Source organism: Montipora foliosa, chromosome 9, assembly GCF_036669935.1.
Source record: "Montipora foliosa isolate CH-2021 chromosome 9, ASM3666993v2, whole genome shotgun sequence".
Taxonomy (NCBI): domain Eukaryota; kingdom Metazoa; phylum Cnidaria; class Anthozoa; order Scleractinia; family Acroporidae; genus Montipora; species Montipora foliosa.
This window is the reverse complement of record NC_090877.1, coordinates 40,433,557-40,453,556: the sequence shown is the minus strand read 5'-3', so window position 1 is coordinate 40,453,556 and position 20,000 is coordinate 40,433,557. Positions and strand designations below refer to the sequence as shown.

At 39.2% G+C, this 20,000-nt stretch overlaps 2 protein-coding genes across 3 annotated transcripts in view; both read left to right on the top strand.

Moving 5' to 3' along the window:
• The window catches only part of LOC137970242 (potassium voltage-gated channel subfamily A member 7-like), a 12,991-nt gene extending 10,644 nt beyond the window's left edge, over positions 1 to 2,347 (top strand). Inside the window, exon 2 of the mRNA XM_068816761.1 lies at positions 1 to 2,347. This exon is cut by the window's left edge and continues 2,719 nt beyond it. The gene's annotated coding sequence lies outside the window, so the exon portion shown is untranslated.
• Positions 2,348 to 5,754: 3,407 nt separating this feature from the next.
• On the top strand, positions 5,755 to 18,560 carry LOC137970789 (lysine-specific demethylase 8-like). 2 transcript variants are annotated; one of them, XM_068817359.1, is made up of 8 exons: positions 5,755 to 6,077; positions 8,326 to 8,556; positions 8,973 to 9,280; positions 11,048 to 11,379; positions 13,075 to 13,238; positions 15,545 to 15,617; positions 16,924 to 16,956; positions 17,793 to 18,560. In XM_068817359.1, exons 1-8 carry the CDS (start codon positions 5,845 to 5,847, stop codon positions 17,949 to 17,951), a joined length of 1,533 nt encoding a protein of 510 aa, XP_068673460.1. In that variant the 5' UTR covers positions 5,755 to 5,844; the 3' UTR covers positions 17,952 to 18,560. The 2 variants fall into 2 exon arrangements, with proteins under 2 accessions (XP_068673460.1, XP_068673461.1); XM_068817360.1 differs by having other exon boundaries at positions 16,931 to 16,956; positions 17,793 to 18,039.
• Positions 18,561 to 20,000: the final 1,440 nt, after the last annotated feature.

Below are 20,000 nucleotides of genomic sequence, written 5' to 3'. Positions count from 1 at the left end.
TCTCGTTTTATATATATTGATGGCTAAAAACCAAAGAAGCTATTAGCAAAAAGGCAATAATTGGTTTCCTTTTTGAATATTTTTTATTTTTTTAAGACACTCTCAGTAGCTGAGAGAATCTTATACTGTTCAAAGCCGAAGGAAATGATAGCGCAACTCATCTAAGAGAATAAAAGACGAAGGCTTTAAGATGAACTGAGAGGTTTTCTCTGCAAAACAATGATAAAAGTGGAATTAAAGGTGAAAAAAATCTTAAGTAGCGCGGAGTATACTGACCATAATTACTCTAATTTTATCGTCCGTTCGTCAACAAGACGGAGAGCCTGGGCCTGAGACGGGAGTCGGGAACGAGCGTGGGATGAAGGCTAACTTCCATTCCATGCTCGGTGCAGTCCCACCCTGCGGTGGAAATGAAAATTCGCGTTCTTTTACTGACGCGTTTCGTCTAGTATAAAACTAAAAAAATCAAAGTTCATTGATAAAAACATTGTCTTTTTCGTGCTTAAGAATCTATCAATAAACAGTTATGCTTTAAAGTGGTTTTCAATCGAGTGTCCATGCGCAGATAGCCTTTTTTTAGCAGTGCTCTTCCACGTTATTTGATTGGCTTGCGAAATTCAGATAACTTTTTTGGCCAATCGGAGAAGAAATTGAGAACTTGGCGTGGTATGCACTTTGGTTTTTTCGCACTCAGTTCACGCCCACGATGCGACTGTTCTCTCTACGTCATCTGTGATTGGTCATTTGTAGGTATTTTAACATCCGACTGAAAACCTCTTCAACCTTGGCCCGACCTTGGATGTGAAAACAAATGAATCTCACGGATAATGTGACCTTAAATTTTAAGGGAAACGATAGGTTAAGAAGCTACGAGTAAAGTATATGAAAGTATAATTTTATTGACAATTTTACTGTCGTAAGGAGAGAGGATGGATGCTGAGGAACAATTTTCCCCTTACCTTAAGGAGACAAGGATAGAAAAAATTAAGAGGACAATACAACGAGAATTGTTAACATTCTCCGCTGAAAGTTGTCGTACTCTTGAGACTTTATATAGTTTTGTTTAGTTATAGCTGTTACTATAGTTAACTGCAAAATCCTGCGGACAAAGTGACAGAATGAACGAAGAAGAATCAACAAGGTGTTATTTATGACTGTTGTAACAGCCATCAGCATTGGTGTGTCAGTGTGTGTGTGCAATAGAGGCTTGTCTTCGGCAATTCTTCATATTTTTACAGCTGGATAAAGAAAGGTCACACCTCGTTACCTGTTTATGTGAGTTGCTCTTGATTTGTATATGGAGAACAGACGAAGAACTTCAAAAGAAAATAGTAAACCGTAGGTCATGTGTGGTTCCAACTAATGTTGCTCCTGGTGGAACAAAAGCACAAAGTGACATCTCAAGGACTAAAAGGCTAATACCTATGAGTTAACAAAGAAAATGATCTGCAAGTGGGCAAATTGTCTTGCACATGCCTGTACGAGTCATGACCCAGCTCTTTCAGTTACTCTCGTGATTGGTTTAAGTTTCGTTGACCAATCAGATCTTTTAGATAGCATTTTAAAGTGGACCTAACCTCGAAGTATTTTTTGAAAAAAGTTAAATGTCTAACATACGTTTTACCTTTGCTTCTCTCGATTTTACTTCTAATAAGCCTAGTGAGTTACGACAGAGTGACAAAGCTGTCATTCATTTATCCCATGACCGGGCTAGTGAGAGGTATGGGTCTATCCCTTCAGTGACGTCAAAAACTAACTTCTTTCAAAACTACAATGCAAACTAGTTTATGACGTCATCGAAGGACTAGGCCCATGCCTCTTACCGCCTCGGCCGTAGGACAAATGATTGCCAGCATCTTTTTCTTACTTACCTTATGAGGCACATTAAAAAGTTAAATCTAGATAAGTAAATTTAAATATATGTTTGATATTTAGCTTTTGCTAAACAAAATGTTTTGAGGTTAGGTGGAATTTAAAGTGAAAATGGCGGGTTTTCCTCCGGGATAGCTTTTTCAAAGCGTTTTAGATAGATGAGCTTTTCAGATTCGAAACTGGCCGGTTGTAAAAGCTATGCATAATTTGACCCAGCTCACCTAGACGACACTCCATCAAGTTTGTTTCATCTACCGTAGAATGATTCTAGCTTAACCATGTGACCGATGGCTGTGCTTCTATTGGACACACACTACTGACGTCATCTGTATAGCACGGAATTGTTCTAAATGCTTTTATTAAGTGCAAATTTTATACTCCGCAATTTAAGTCGTATGTGAACTGAACAGCCTGCTGCAATAGGCATTTTTGTAAATTACTTCGACTGCGTCTTATTCCGAATAAAATATTAAATGATTTTGTCTTACAGGCTCGATGGTCTGTTATTTTCACCAATCTCATAACACAGTTCTTTTTTTTTTTGGGGGGGGGGGGGGAGCGGGGGTTATTTTCATTAAAGCAATGGACATCCAGTTCACTGAAGCATGGTAGGGTCTCAAGACTAAATAACTTGTATTGTTTTTATGTAAAGAACCCCCAAAACGTATTGCACTATGGGATGGAGAAAATAGCGAATAGTGATAAGGAAATCTTCGATGACGTCATTTCATTAACATATGAGTTTGCTCACACAAGGTATCCTCGGTCATCCTTCTGTTTGGGAAGACCTTAGACAGCAATGACCAGAACTACAATACTCGTCACATTTGTTGGAACACCCATCCCCGTTTCCCCCTTCCTCCAATGTTGATTTCCACAACTACTAGTAGTCGCCCGAAAAATTCTCACACAACATTGAATTGGGGGAAGGGGGATGTGGTATAAGCTACGATCTTGTAACACGATGATTCTGACCATTCGCTAAGTGTTCCAACTAAATATGTCTAGTATTGTAGGTATCGGAGAGGCTGAACATTTACGCACGCATGCGCTGACGGAATGTTTGAAGACGAGGCGAGAAAAATATGCAGCACCTCCAGACGTGGCGCTGGAGCGTCGTACCAAACGAGTCATCCCGGGATTTCGGTCCGTAAGATCGCTTCTGGACGCAGTTGGCCCTTTGCTGCTTTCTGCTACCGACCTCGCCTCCCGGTACGGCATTGAGGGAGAGTTATGTCGGCCCCTAAACCATATGAGACAAATCCCACGCCTACTCACAGCTCCAAACCGCCCTTGTCATTACAATTTAACGTAAGATTTCGATGGCTTATATATTCAAGAGAAAAGTCATTTTATCTGTCATATGGTAAGCACTGGAGTCGCAGATTACAAAGTGCACGCATGCGCCCTGCCGAAGGTAACATACATGCATGCATAAAACTTTTTTTCATCTCGACTTTCAGAATAATATCTTCGAGACATTACAGCTAACATACATAATATATACAGATACATAACTAAATATTAAATAATATTTAAAGATATATTAATCAAAACGAAAAGCCGCTGTACAAAATCCGGCCCTGGATTAGTTTAAAACCAGTAAACTCAGTGGTACGGGAAAAATCAGATAGCGCATTTCGCAACGTACTTAGCTAATACGTAAGAAAAAGAGCTAAGACCATAACTGGTTGTTCCAGGTTTATTTAGGGACAGAATGTAATTTCCACGAAGATCATGCATAAGAAGAGAACGGGAGAGAAAACGTATTTTCATATATGCAGGACAAGCCTTTTCTTCTTTAACTACTTTTATACAATAACATGAGGAAATTTTGAATGCGCTTTTTGCATAGAGATGTAGAGTTTGACTTAAGTGGTACGTAAGAGGACAGGTAATCGCAAATATAAATCTCATTACTCTCTTATTTACATTATACCGTTTCTTTGACAAGAAATTATCAAAGGCCAGGCCGAATTTCCTATGATAAAAAGTCTACGTTAACAACACGCACCTTGGCTACTCCTTAGTATCCGCCTAGAAATCTTCTCCTTACTATTTCCTCATTTGATGAGGACCAGTCTCCGCTTGCCTCCTTCATGCCCAAAAGGAATTCTGGGTAATTCGGCCGTTCCATGACAAGGGACGACCCCCGATTCTCATTTCATAGATTTTCTTATGAGTGTGGAGCCACCCAGTCCTACCGGAAAAATACAGAATCGATTAAAGATTTTAGCTTTCAAAACTTGCTCAAATTGTATCGGTAGGTCCTGGAATTCGTCCACAGAAAGGCCAGAGAGACGACTTCACTGGTGCTGTGGATGCAACAGTTTCATCAACAAAAGGTTATATATACTAAGGGCTCTTAGGCGATCAGGTGTTAGTGTGCCAGACATGGTAAACATATATTGCGCAGTCATTAGTTCTGTTGTAGAATACGCGTCACCTATATTTTCAAATTTACCCGCAATTCTATGCTGCGCTCTAGAAAGAATGCAAAAGTGTGCATTGTCAATTATTTTGCCTGGAGTGTCGTACCAGGAAGCGCTGTGTCAGTCTGGCCTTGCGCTGTTGGAAGCTCGTAGGGCTGAGTCGTGCGTCAAATTCATGAAAAGCGTTAAATCGGGTAACACACTGCTTCCCATATGTGAAGGGTTGTTGGTTAATAATGAATCAAAATACAATCTAAGGCATAAGGTTATTGTTAATACTAATAGGTTTAAAGATTTTGAAACGTTTCGTTATGCATATAGTATTGTTAATTAGGGTGTTGCGCTGTACCTGTAATCCAGCCTTTGGGCTGCAATTGGTATTAATAAACAAACTACAACATTATGCTCATCTTGGTAGATGACTTGAAAATACCTGTCGTCACGAGGTCGGGACGAAAGTTAATCCAATTGTGACTTACTTGCTCTTGTTTTAGCGCCAGCGGTGTGCATTACGACAGTCAGCTTTGTAACGCACTCGATTTTGAACATCTCTTCCCGCTCCCTCTCTTTTCTTTTTGGATTCAATAATACTTGTAAAAGTCTCTGTGCTTTTTCGGCATATGCGCACACCGCGCAAAAATACCTATCGGCGTTTTAAAGTCAAAGTCGACTCGAATTGTGGCAATTGTTTCTTTTGAAGTGTCAAACTGAGGTATGTTTCTTAGTGGTTTGACATCCATCAAAGTAAACCCCAATCATGGATGGATTATATCATTTTGAGTGGCATGGCCCCTTTAAAGAAGCTGAAAGGAGTGAGTTTCACTCAAGAGCGGGTTTTGCCTCTTTGAACTGAATTTATTACCAAAGCTTAAAAAAGTAAAAGACCTCAAAACAGGACACGACATTACAAAATAATTCAACGTGTGAACGTGTGAGCCACAGGGCCATTGCTGACATGGCGTGTGGGTGACCCCACAAACGGTCTACATCACCCTCCTCCCCCCACCCCCACTTAAAAAAAATTACTGGAACGCTGTAGTTCAATACCACCCAACTCGTACAACACGTACCACAGGCAACCCAGTTTACGCTCATGGAGCGTCTAGTTTATCGAATGCTTTTGAGGGGAAGTTTGCTCTTAGGGTCCTTATAATATCGTTGTCTTATGACGAACGCTATGCGTGCTTATTTTTGGGGGTGAGCGAAGGGTGAATTGAGCTTATGGAGGCAGGCATTCGCAACGCGGTGGATTCTTTGACAACTGATATGAAAAATGTTTACCAAACTCTCCTTAGATGAGTGAAGGGGGTAGTTTCTAAAGAAACTGTGGTGCTGCGTCGGTGGGGAAGTAGCCGATACAAAAATTTTGGTTTTATCAACGGAGTTGATAATGTAAATTTGCCTCCAGATCTATGAGCAGGCCCTGGGTGATCTTGGGACTGCTAAAAAACTGGGTTCTAGCGCCAGAGGATACCCAAAGTACGGGTGATGGTATCGTAGCAATGGGCTTCCAGAGACCGAAAACAGGTGAAATGCTGAGATGTTAGGAGGAAACACGATAACTGGAATACTCATCCGTTACTTGATATCCATCTATTGGTCTGTTTGTTTAACCGAGTGTCATGTTGGGCATATGAAACCATTCGGCTGGCACAGAGACCCTGATATCGTGACAGATGAACTGCACACCGTGCCACATCCAACACAGTTTTGGGAAAAATACGTATCAAGAAACCGACCTGTTGTGTTCAGAGGGGCCGCAAAACATTCCAGGTGACTTGTAGCAAAGTTTGTTAGGAAGGGAATTGGTATGATCGCAAGATTAAGACACCTTGTCCCATTTGCCACCCTGCTTAACATCTACCGCTCCTTAATTTCAACCCTACATTTCCTATGGTCTCATTGCCTGGGGCCAAGGTGCTAACATTCATCTACGTAAGGTTCTCATTTTACAGAAACGTTTGCGGATAGCAAAGCTCATACTGCCCCACTATTCGTTCACTCCAGAATCCTACCAGTAACAATGCTCTATTATCATTTGGTTTCCTCTATGATGCATGACATTTATATTAACAATCACCGTTTCCCTTTGAATATTTCTATGCTCTTTACCCACTCCGAGCAGGTTCATCGTCATTTCACAAGATTCTCAGCAGCGAGTGTACACTATTTATGAGTCAATGAGTTAGTGCAGTTAACCAAACCATAAAATGAAAGCTAAAAATTCAGAGATTGCTTAGGCCTAATCACTGAAACGAGGGCTTAGGCCTAATGAATAAATTATTGCTATATTGACTGTGAGTCTCATTAGGGCCGTTTATACGAGAGAAAATAAGCCGCGGCTAACTCTGGCCGCGGCTTACATAAGCCGCGAACACCCCGTATAAATGGTACAAAATCTACATTCACGGCTTTCTCAAGCCGCGGCTTATCCTTGCCGGGGAGTTTATACTCGTATAAATAGTTCCTTTCGCGGCTTACGTAAGCCGCGGCCAGAGTTAGCCGCGGCTTATTTTCTCTTGTATAAACGGCCCTATTGACTTATTGATTTATTGAATCAGTAGCGATTTATTGACTCATTGATTTATTGACTCAGCAGTGGGTAATCTATATGTTAAAGCCTCCAGAACTAACCAACTATTGTTCTCTTTTGCTAGAATAGGTGTAAGAGTGTGGAATAGCATCCCAGAGGGATTATGATTATGTCTTTATATCATTAAAACTCATTGCATGTTGTATTTGTGCGTTTTTAAGCGGTCTCTTTAAGGGGTCAAAATTTCCTTAAGCCACCCCAGATTGGTCTCCTTTAGGGGTCACAAAAAGCTTGAGCCACGCCCAGATGGTCTCCTTTAGGGGTTAAATTCCAAATTTCCAATGAGCATCCCCGTCTGTTCCATATGCGAGTTCCCCCCACCCCCCGGGAATAGCATCCCCACCAGCTCTGCTGAATACTCCATGTTTAAATAAAGTGTTCAGTTAAGTTCAATGAAACTTCGTATCAAAAATAGAACCCTGTTTAAGCGTGAAGTCAAAAACCGGCTGTTAAAATTAATGGCAATTGAGGAGATGAAGTGCTTTGCCAAACTTTCTAGTTTGTTGAATTTTATACAATCAAAACTGAAAGTTTAGAGTGTGTCTCATAACCAAGTGCATCTACCAGTATATATAACTGAGAAAATATGTAGTTATGCATCTTTTATAAATTATATAGCTGAGAAAATACAGTAGTTATCTTTTATCAGGGAAGGGCTCTTAAATCATCCTCCTGGCAAAGTTAATTACAATTTAGAGGAAATCGCATGATCTTGAGTACAATGAGAATAGATATGTTGGACTGATGTTTTGAAAGTTTGCAAAACTTGTTGAAGTCTAATTTGAGAACTTTTAAAACTGTACCGTAGGATCATGTGATTTTTGTTTATAATACACTCGACAAAAATTAATTATTCTTGATCAATTCCTGTACACACTGTACTACATACAATGTGTTCAGCAATGACAAAATTTTTCTATTCAGTTTAATTAATCACTTACCGATTGACATCCAAAGTGGCCGAAACCGGCCAGACTTACATGTATGTAGTATTTTACTCTGTCTAACACCAGGCGATTTTACTCGTCAATGAGGAACCCCTGCGAGTCAATGGGTTAAGTACTCTTGTTTGTGCTTAATCATTGCTTTATACATTTTGTTATAGATTTTTTATGCCATTTTTATCAAACATTGCAACCACTACAACATACACAATTTTTGTTTTGGCTTTAACGCTTGCCTCCTAAGAGTGATACTTATAGATTTCACTCTGTCTAACGTCAGGCGCATAAATGGGGGTCGCTTTAAGGGGGAATGGGTTCAACTCAACAAAATAGGCATGTGGTTGCCATAGTAATTTAAGTGGGACTTTTCAGAGTCCAATTTGGGATAAAAATATTAATTAGAATGCTGTCATCTGATCAGTACTGACTCAGAGTTACTTTGTTGCAATCATATTATGATCCTAAACAAAATATTTTTATCTAGGGCATATAAACTGTGGACTGAAGAATATCTTGTAACAGAATATGGAAATCTGACCTTGAGAGTTGAATCACGCGCTGAAAGCAATGACCGGGTGCCTGCTGGTGAAGATGGTATTCTTGGCCGAGATTCAGTGCGACATTTCTTACAGAACTATCAGAATGTTGATGTTTATGTGATATCTCAAATTCCACAGCCAATGGAAAGAGATGTAGCAATACCTCCCTGTTTAAGGTGATTATAGAGCATGTGGGTGATTTGTCCAAGTTGTTTCCATCAGAATCCCTTCCCCTTAAACAAAAAGATGTAGTATAAAAGGTTTGGTGTGTAATGTCAGTTTTTGATGACAAGATATTAAACTGGAGTACCCAGCTGACAAAAGCCTCTCAGATTAGAAAACCAAGAAACCTGACCCATTTTGTTACAGCTGAGGGAATCAAATGCGGTATAACATTTGGTGGAAGGTGAGCCCTCTCAACTCTGCGTCAACCTAGCATGTCTTGAGGTTGACATTGGCCATTAATTTGAACCTACCACCAACTGAAACGATTGGGCTATACCCTTTCAAAATTAACTTGAAGTTCTTAATTGTAATTTGCTTTTTGGGGGTTGATTATCCCATTCATACTGATGTCCCTGAACCTTTTTAGATGCGGATCATTTGTTGAAGGCATCCAAGAGGTCCACCTGTTTTTATCTGCTAGTGGAGGTCAAACCAAGCTGCACCAAGATCCTTACAACAACATACACTGTATATTTAATGGAACCAAAGATTGGCTCCTGATCCATCCTGATCAAACACATCTAGTTTACATGTCAGAAGATTCAAAATTTGAGTGGGGAGGATATTCAGAGATTGATGCAGATTCTGTTGACCTGGACATGTTTCCTAAAATTAAGGATGTACATTACTCTAAAGTGACAATGAACAAGGGGGACTGTATTTTTATGCCTGGAGGTGAGGGTTAATAATGATAATGATGAGGGTTGTGATGATGAGTAATAATAAAGTTGTTGACTGGTGTGTTACAATTTCACCCTGGAAGGCACCTGTGATACTGACTGAAAATTACCTGGAGTAAGATTGACCCCTGCCATTTTTGTAGCGATGGAAATCCTTCTCAGACTATTTTAAAATGCCTTAAGGACAGTGCCTACTAATTAAAGATATTTTTGCCCAGGTGTGTGATTATGCAGGAAATGTAGATCTTAACAAGTGTTATTGAAATCCAAAAAGAAAATTGGGGGTAACCACGCATTTTTCAAAGATAATTCTAACCCCAATTTTCTTTTTGAATACCAAGAGTACTTACTAACATCTGCTTTCTCCAGATAGTTTTAAACCATGCAAAAATATCCCTGTATTAGTAAGCATCGGAGATAGGAAATCCGAGTCTCTGGAGATGCGCAGAACATATGCGCAGTAACAATAGTAGGCACCGTCCTTAAGTCTTTAGTCTCGTGGAATAAGGTTGAAATGCCTTTAACATTGTTATCATCATTATTACTATTATCGTTATTATCATTATTATTATTATTAGTTATTATTACTATATTTTTAGTGATAATGATAAATAAAATTATAAATTCATAATGTCGAATCTCAAGTCAAACAAGTCATATGCTGAGTAACTTCAACTGGCAACTGGCAAGCAATCATATACATGAAAATTCCAGAATCAAAGGTATTCTTGACAGCATAAACCATATTTTCCAACAACAGGTGACATTAGATTCTCGCAAGATAACTTTAAACCCTGTAAGGTGGAGAATTCACAAAGGAGATGATAAGTCTCAAAGGATTTTTTTTTGCATCTTATTAAAAGAAAAGAATGCTAATAGGCCATTTCCGAGTTGTTGGTTGTCTCGGTTTCGAGGTGAGTCTTGGTGCTCAACTATTGTAAGGGAAATGAGTTTGATTTGCATAAGAATACGCAACTCATTTCCATTTGAATGGTTGTGCACCAGGACTCGCTTTGAAACTGCATGAGGCATGCAGCAACTCGGAAATGGGCTATTACTATCAATAAGTGCCCCTTTTCCTTTTTTTTTAACAAATTGAGAGTGTATAATAGAACTCTTATATGTCTCCTTTAACCCATGGGCTCCTGGGAGCAGGGTTTGTGCTACTCCTTGAAGTGCTTGAAAAGCCCTGGAATTTAATTTTGGACTTCAAGGGTGCTTGAAAAGCCCTTGAAAAAAAGGATTTTGTGGGAAACTGCTTGAAAACTGCTTGAATTTTTGCCAAGGTGAAAGTTGTAGAGAAATTTGCATCATGCCAAGAGAAAATGAAGATCACAAATTGACTATTGGGGAAAGGTTAATGCAAAAATTAAAATGCCAGTGCGTGCACTTCACTCTTTCAGGATGTGGGAAAGAATATTTATGTAAGCTTTTTCAGCAAAGAAAACACTGAAACACGATGTATGGCATAGACATCTCCTAACAAGCACTCCTTGAAAACTCGATTTCTGGTTCTTGAAAACTCCTTGAATGCTCCTGGAATTTTGTATACAAAATCCAGCACGAACCCTGTGGGAGTGAGACTGTATTACATGTGTAGATTTACTCTGTCTAATGCCAGGCAATTTCACTTGTCAGTGAGATGTGGTTCAGGAGTCAATTTGGTAACAATTAAGTTCTACATCTAGTCAAAAACTATTGACTAATTGCCCTTTATCCCATTGACTAAATGCCCAAAACTGCAATTTTTTTAATATAACAGGTTACTGGCATCAAGTGCGATCCTGGGGGTACATGAATTCAGCTGTGTCAATCTGGTTCTCGCAGTTAAAGCAATTCTCTCACAACGGCTGTGACAAACTGGAGGTTGCCTTTACTTCTATGAACAAAGTCCCTGTTCTTTGGCGTTACTCTGGGCATGGCAGTTTGTCTCAAGGACACATGGATGTTCACATTCTTAGACGGTTTCTGTTGACATTAGCTGATAGTGAAGGGAAGATTAACCTTGATGAACTTGTAAACCAGTACTTTCGCAGTGAAAGTGATGTTAAGAGAGACCTGTTGAGAGAGAATGAACAGAAAAGGGCCAAAGAAGTAAGGATTTGAGTGTTATTACCACTTTTATCAGTGAGAGTGTCTTTGTTTTTGGTATTGGGAGTTATCACTTGTGTTGTTAAGATAAATTCCAACAAATCGGGGGGATAATTTATCATTTTAAATATCTTATTTAGAATCTCCAAAATTTTATGCCAGTCAGTCAGAGACAAGTGAATAAAACTAATTATAGTGCAAGTACAATGCATTGCACGCAAGGCTCGCAACAAATATGGCTGGCAGTAATGAGAGCGTGGACCAAATCCCGTCGGCCTTTGCTATGGCGACTCAGGCACTTGAAGCAATTGGCAACCTCCAATCCAGCGACATCCGAAGTTTAGCACAGTTGACTGCTACTGGTAGTGTTTCAAGCAGTTGTATTAAACCTGTCAACAAGCGGAAGTTCTGCAATTTGCAGCTGAGCTTGGAAGAAGATTACCAACATTTTTAAAACACATGTGGTGGAAGAGCAAATAGCCGAAAACAAAGTTCAAGTGCAAGTTTTCATGGTGTTATACCTATTTGATGTAGTTAAATGTAATTTAGTGGAGTTAACAAATGGGCACTTGTATATGTGCCAGTTGTGGTCAGTGGCTTTGTTAGTTGGTGCATGACTGATGTGCCTTGATTTCCTGGACTCGTGTGCTGTAGGGCATAACCATAGCATTGTGATTTTGTAGCACGAAAAGTGTGTTTGTAGGAGCATAATTTTTTTAGTGGTTTAAAATTGTTTTTCCCTTCCCTCTTTCTGTACTGTCTTTTATCAGTGTGACAAGCCCCTATCTTCCGTGCTGCATGGAGGCTCATGGCTTCTAAAAGCTAGAATCTCTGTACGGTGGCCAAGTTATAGTATCAACTCCGTTGATGAAACCAAATTTTTGCATACCCTTTCCAATCATACAAGTAGACTAAAATGTTTAATAACACTATCATTTAACAATTTGATGTCAGTTTTTCATGCGTCTGTCCTGTTATTGATCATGAATTTCAACATAACATTGTCAAAGTAGCTGTGGATCCATGAGGCGATAGCCGAGTGGATCCGCAGACTACTTTGACAATGTTATGACGAAATTCATTGTCCATAACAGGACAGACGCATGAAAAACTGACATCAATTTGTTTTTTACAATAACGAAAAAGGCAGAGGGGTCAAAATTAAGTCAAAACACGAGAAGAACGCGACACAAAAATGCAAAAAACTTTAATCTGACGCAAGCAATATCACGTCAGTTTCGCATAAGTTATAAATTCATGTGTCTGTCGATCTGCTTACTGACAATAGAAATTAGCCAATGAGCGCGCGAGAACTTTTGCAGTCATTGTAAAAAAACACTTTGCATAATGACAAGTGAGATCCTGAAATTCCTAAAAATGATTCAATTAATAGGTTTTGTATACTCTTCCTGAATTTTCCATATCATTTATTTCCCAGGTGGGCTAATTGTTAAGAGAAGTTGATTTTTCAGCATGGTATACAGTGTACTAGCTGGTCTCACGGTGACTGTGAAATTGTATGGAATTAATTTTATCTGGACAAGAACACTGGCTCACCAGCAGTTTTTTGTTTCTGACTTCCTTTGCACAGAGTTAAAAATGGAACTCTGTGGAGAAACAGCAAGAGCTGTATATTTAGCTATAGTTTAGTGTTCTTAGCATTTTACATTGTCATTTTTTGTCTCTTCCTTTTCTCAGATGGTTGTCTACCTTGATCCAGATGGGAAAGGCTATATCACAAAGGAATATGTACAGAATATGACTATTGATCAGTTGAAAGAAGTGCTGCTGTTCATTGATCCAAATGATGTATCAAATACTGAGGAACTTGAGTACAGTCATATTCATGCTGAAGATATCAAGTAAGTCATCAGTGCTCTAGCTTAATTGTATAAGAAGCCCGTCAGTCAGTCAGCCATTCCAATGTCCACGCAGTCAGGTGATCATTCAGTAGACCCATAAGTGCATGGTTCAGTTATTCTGTAGCGGGGCGGACATTGATATTGCTTACCAGGTATCGGACTTTACAACCCATGCTGCATCAGGAGAAAGGTGTTTTAGAGGATAACAAAAACTCCAAGCATCAACTCTTGATTTGTTTAATAACTTGAAAATCCATAAAAACTAAAATTACAATTTATAGAAAATAATGAAACAATTACAATATATCATAACTTAAATACTCAGGGAGTATCCACAAAACTTAGTGAGTGGGGGAGGGGGGGGGGACTGATGAGAAAATTAATTTAATCTACTATCTAAAAAAATTAGAGGACTCCTACTTGCTGTGCACAGTAAAAAACAGCAAAAACAGAAAAAGGCCTCCAAAGAGCGTAATGTTCTGCAAACAAAAAAGAAACACAGCCTCTAGAAAGCCAGCTATCTCACTGATACATGGCACAACCTAACATGCATTCAAGAACAAAAAGATCCCGGGCATAGGTCAAAGCTTTGAAAGCAGAATCACCACCAATGAGCTTATTGGTTGAGGCTAGAATTAAATTGATGAAAAAGCACGAGGCCAAAAGGTCACATTCACATCACTGCTGAGAATCAACACCAATTGCAAGAAACTAAAAATTTATCATCAAGATGAACTATTTCTCGGAAGAATAAATATCACTCAGCAGTATGAAGGTCCAAATCTAAAGTCTCGTAGAACAATCATCATAAAAACCATTGCTAAATGAAATCTTACTGGAAGCGCCTAAAAGAGGCGTCCATACTCGAGACAGCAGAATTATGACAAAGGAAAAGGAAACCAGATCACATACAAGGGAGTCGTGTAGGCCTGTCAACCCCATTTTACACGCTTGAATATTACATTTTTTGGCATACATGAGTAACATAAACTGAAAACAATACGCTTTGTTGTTCTTCAGGGGTGCTTCAGAGGTGTCACAACAAAAGGAAACGCTAAATTTTTATTCTATATGTATTTGCGTAGAACCTCATGACCTTGAAGCGTTTAACTCTGGTTCAGAGCTGGGGTTTTCTTAGTTTAAAACTTTCCTTATTTCAGTTATTTGGATGTAACATAGTTTGTTCATTTTTCCCGTGCGCAGCTTTGATCTCACTTTTGTCCATATTTGGGCAAAAATTGGTGTCCTAAAATTCCCAGCTTTGTTCCAAGGAAAGAGTTGCAAGTTACACGCTTCAAAGTCGTGTGATTCTGATATATGTGATAAAAATGTCTGTAAGCTTCTGTTACATATTCCTTTCGATTTTGGGTGATCAGGTGGAAAAGCAGTCAGTCAGTAAGAAATGTTATTTTGTTGTCAGTAAGTGGTTGATCTGTCAGTAGAATCAGCCCGGGTCAGTCAATCATTCAGTCACTCAACAAGTCATTTACAGTCTGTCAATCAATTCAGTTTAAAAAAAATGACAGAAGTCCCTCACTAGTTTTTTCACAGATAAGTTAATAATCATTTAGTTGTTCAGGCGTTTAAGCTACTAGTCAGCTGGACAGTGCACGAGAAAAGATTAAGAAATCTGGATAATTGTGAAGAGCAACTCCCCCTCCACTGACAGTTCGCCAACTGTCAGCCAACCTTTGGCCAACTGCCGTGGTATGCAAACTGATGAGTTACATATAAGTAATGAAAAAGGAGACAAAGAACTTATTACATACCAAGAGCTAACATCAGAGCACTTACAAAGGAAAGTAAAGGTCAGAATGGAACCTAAAACTAGTTGCTAATTAAAGAAACCAAAGCAAAGCCATTAACCCATTGACTCCCAGGGGTTCCCCTTTGCTGAGTAAAATCATCTGGCGTTAGACAGAGTAAAATACTGGCTGGTTTAGGCCGGTTTGGGCGTCAAAGAGTTAATTAAACAAATGTGACTAACTGCATGGAATACTCTCCTGTTAAGTTGCTGATGTTGGTTTCACTTTCCCTTCTTTCGTGTGTTGCACCGTCTTCTCACTGACAGAGGGGCACCAATGATTAATTGATCAATCAACCAATCAATCATGCAAGTATTAAATTAACACGTATCAGGCATATAAAAGGAGGCAGATGGGTAAAGTTAAATTGGGCATAACTAATAATTTGATTAAGGAAATGAAAACTGGCATTACCAATCTCCAAATGTATTCATTTGATGATTATTAAGGATCTTACTGCACAATTAAAATGATTAAAATTCTCTGTGTGTGTTTTTATAGACAATTGTTGATGGAAAGCCATGATGGACAAGGAATCTTTGTCAAAGAAAAGTTTATGTCAAATTATGTTACGGTGAGCAAGGAGAGTAAAATTTTGATGAATTTACCGTAGAAACTTGATGGCTCTAAAAAGTCAGTAATTGGACAACGGAGAAAGTAAGCTTCTGTTAATGTTCACTTAGAATGCAAGCAAAAAGATTCCAACCTATCAACCTCACCTTCTGTGTCAGGATTCTTGATCCTTTCCCAGAAAATGTATCTTTATCAATGATGCAGCAGTACACAGATGATCCATCTCAGATAAAAACTTTGAGAATCATCAAACATTTTTGTTTCATTTATTTCAAATTTGTCTCTGTGTCAACAAAATTAGAGGTGGGTCGTTAATATAATGACCAGATAGATTCTCTATCGTAGTAGTAATATACAGATTTAGCCAAGCCTAGAAGCGGAGCTTGAGCCTGTGATCCAATTGAAACCCAGTATGTGGTCAGTGGTCAACTTAAAATAAACAGCTGACCTCGAAGAACTCTAAACTTGAGCCCACAATATGGTCACATGATACTGGTCACATTGGCATACATGGAGGGGTGTATGTACGAGCATACACTTGTACGGTGACCAAAACCAAATTTTCTTGCACAGATGGGTTACCATATTTTCTTACCAATGGTGCTCCGTGTGCGCGCGCCTTTGGTAATAATAATAATAATAATAACAATGTAAGTCTCTTGGTAATAATAATAACAATAATAATAATAATAATAATTATTATTATTATTATTATTATTATTGTTATTATTGTAATTGTAACAATAATAATAATAATAATAATGATGATGATGATGATGATGATGATAATAATGACAACAATGGCGATGAAAATGACAATGACAACCAGTCTAACCATTTGCAGATGAATTTACGAGCCTGAGGCTGCACTTTCCATTTAGAAGCAATTTAAAGGCCATGAGTGTTGAGCTTCCTGGGATGTGCACATAGACAGGACCTCATTAAGGGGAGTCTCTATCTTCATTATTTCCTTAAATCAACCCTTGATGCAACCCCTTGACGACTTGAAGCAACCCTTCAGATAGCTCTGTTTTGATTGGCTTTTACAACAGAGGGCGTTCTGAATCTCCTAAGGGAGGCATTTTATAAATAAATCTACTCTGGAAAGAGTTGACTCCCGGGCAGAATGGGAGAAAGAGGCTCGCTTGATGAGCTCCTGATTTTTGGTCAACATATCGCCAACAAATGACCAACACAGCACTGATGCTTTAATACCTGAATTGTCCTTGGCCAGCATGATGGCTGGCACTCAATGCATTACCTGGACTGGAATTCATTACCAATGCCATTGTTCTTTTCTTTTTAAGGATATAGGAGGAACTCACAAAAAGGCATGGGAGGTAATTGTATTGATTGTTTTTTATTTTTGCTATGTTATATAAATAAACACTTTATTTCAATAGGGTACATACCGTATTTATTCAATTAAGCGCCCAGGGCACTTATTTAATTTTTGGACTTTCAGGGTGGGCGCTTATTGAATTTTCACCATTTTTAGTAAGTAAAAAGTTTATTTTGTAACAAAACATGACAAAATATTAAAGCACAAAAATTGTGACTGTTCATTGTTCGGTTTACGTGTGCCCAGGACTAACAACTGCTTGTTTGGTCTTCGCAGAAGTCTCTTTAGCTGTCATAATTCTCAAGCAACTTTTATGTCATCGTCGCTCAGCTCAATAAGTGAACTTTCTGGTGCTGCCTCCTCGACATCCGACAGCGTAACGACAGCAAATGGGTCAGTCGCGCGAGAAGCTGCTAGGGCTTGCTGGGGATGGATGTCAGGCAATCTTGTCCTTGGGGGTGGGGTGATGGGGGTGGGAGCTTATTCGAAGCTGGGCGCTTATTAACTTTTTCTACCTTCAGGGTGGGCGCTTATTCGAGGTTGAGCGCTTCTTCGAATAAATACGGTAATTACAGTCAAGAATGTATAGTCTCTTTCATGTCTCTAGGAATCAATGAAATGAAATTCAAATAAAATCAAACATTGGTTTTTGAAGAGAGGGGAAAACCGGAGTACCCGGAGAAAAACCTCGCGAAGCAGAGAAGAGAACCAACAAACTCAACCCACATCTGACGCCGAGTCTGGGAATGAAACCCAGGCTACATTGGTGGGAGACACTGTGCGAGCCAGTCTTGCTCCCCATGTTCATCAATTTTATGGTTCCTTTCTTTGCAGATTGTTGAAAATCTAGGAGCAGCCAACAAAGAGGTTTTATTGGCCGATATTGTGGTTCTAATTCCCCAAGCATTGCACAAGTTTCATACTTCAAGAGTGCATGACCCAACATTTGAACGGAAAATGTACCAACATCTTCTTCGTCATGATGAGCTTTGATCCATCATACATCACAAGGCACCTCATTGTTAAAGGGTTCAAATACGTATCTGACAAAAATTTAATATATACATTTTTATTCTTTAAATGGTTTCTTCCACACTAATGCACGAGTCGCTGGGGGTTGTATTATTGTTTCGAATCGTGGCCACAGTCTCTTCTGTGAAAAAATCTAAGGTTACAGCATAGTTAATAGAGGGAACGGGTTTTGAACCTCGGCAAACATCAAAGGAGCAAACAAAGATGCCAAGATTTAGGTTGGAAAGTCCACGACCGTGCACAATCTTTTGTTTTGCGCTCATACACTATGCATTTATTACGTAAGCAACACGTTTCTATTGGTTAGTTCCTCAATACGGAGTAAACAACTATTGTGTTTTGTGCACGGTCAAGGCCGAAAAAGAGAACAAAAACCTACAACGATGAAATTTGTCGGGTTTCATAACCATACCTATTAACTATGGTTACAGGGTAACGGTTACGGGTTCCTTTTTGTACTTAAATTAATGGCACAAGTGCAAAGCATTGAGGGCCGTGAATTAAACTGGATAGTACAGTTGTACATTGCTTTTCAGACTACAAATAAAAGACCAGATTGGTGTTCCTCTTGTAGATGAGTGATCGTCAATTTGATCTAAACTTCATAACATTAGCTACAGGTGATAACTGTCCCATGTCACAGGAATTAAAAGAATCTGAAGAAAATTGTAGAAGCATCCATCATTTTACTTTAATGTAAGAACATTCTTGCTTTTGGCCAATGGTCATTACTGAAAACAGATATGTAGTGGTATAGAAAAATTAATCATTTTAGACGTAGAAACACGAGAAAAACTGTATAAACAGCTTCAATTCCGGTTCTTATTTTGCCAGTTTGTACGGTAGTACGCTTTGGAAATCGATAGGAAAATCAATTTTCTGTGAGACTGAGAGAAGTTGCTGCTGTGGACCAGAGGTTACAGTTCCTGGGTAGTTGAACGTGCATTGTTTAGACAGAATCCCATCGTCAAGAAAAGTGCTTTGCCAGCGGACAAAGATCGAAGTATAGGCTTTACGCTCCCGTTAGTAATGAAATTTGTTTTTCAGGAAATCGCTAGTTTAGTTGTCTTTCTGTCTGTAAGAAACCGTAACACACAAAGTGTCCCCCACACTAAACAGGAAAATACCCTATTGCACAACAACGACGTGAAATCATCAAGTACAACCCTTTCATTCTATATTTTAGGGACTGCAACGTCGACGAAAACGTCACTTCAAAATATAACTTTGCACTAGCGTAAGTCTTTTGTGATTATTCCTTCTCGTTCAGGTCCTACAATGTGGGCGAAGTATCCTGAAAACAAAATAAATTGGTATCCGAGGGATTTCAGAGTAAACATATAGAATGAAAAGTTTGTGTTTGTACGCTCACGTGGTCGTTCAAACCTCCAATTTGGTAATTTCACGTGGTTGATGTGCAGTTTACTGCAATAGCACGTGCTAAAATGTGTGCCGCACGTGCAGCACGAGTATTTGTCTTCTTTTAACCAATGGCATTCTTGTTTTGTGGCGTTCGTCGAGCTCGTCGACGACCGCGTTGTAGATCTTGAAGTCCCTTTTTACTCTGAAACCGCTCGGGCACCAATTTATTTTCAGGACACTGCGCCCACATTGTAGGACGTGAACGAGACGGCATTATCGCGAAAGACACACGACAGTGCAAAGTTATATTTTGAAGTGACATTTTCGCCGACGTCGCCGTCGTAGATCATGAAGTCCCTAAATGGGATCAAAGGGAAGGCATTCCAACATAGGGAGCTTAAGCAAGCGGCGTTTTTGAGTTGCGGACGGAAACCGGAAAAACACTTCGTATGCAAGGACACAATTCTCTCTCTCCTATTTTAAACAAATCGTCTCTAATGGGCGTTTTGAAAACAAAGAACTGTAAGTCCCCTAAGACCTAGTCTCCCTCGCAACAGGAGCGTTGCGTGACGAGACTAAAAACCGCTGCGATGGAGACTACCTAAGACCCTAAGACTCGAAAATGAAGGAAGTAACCCCAAACCCTCA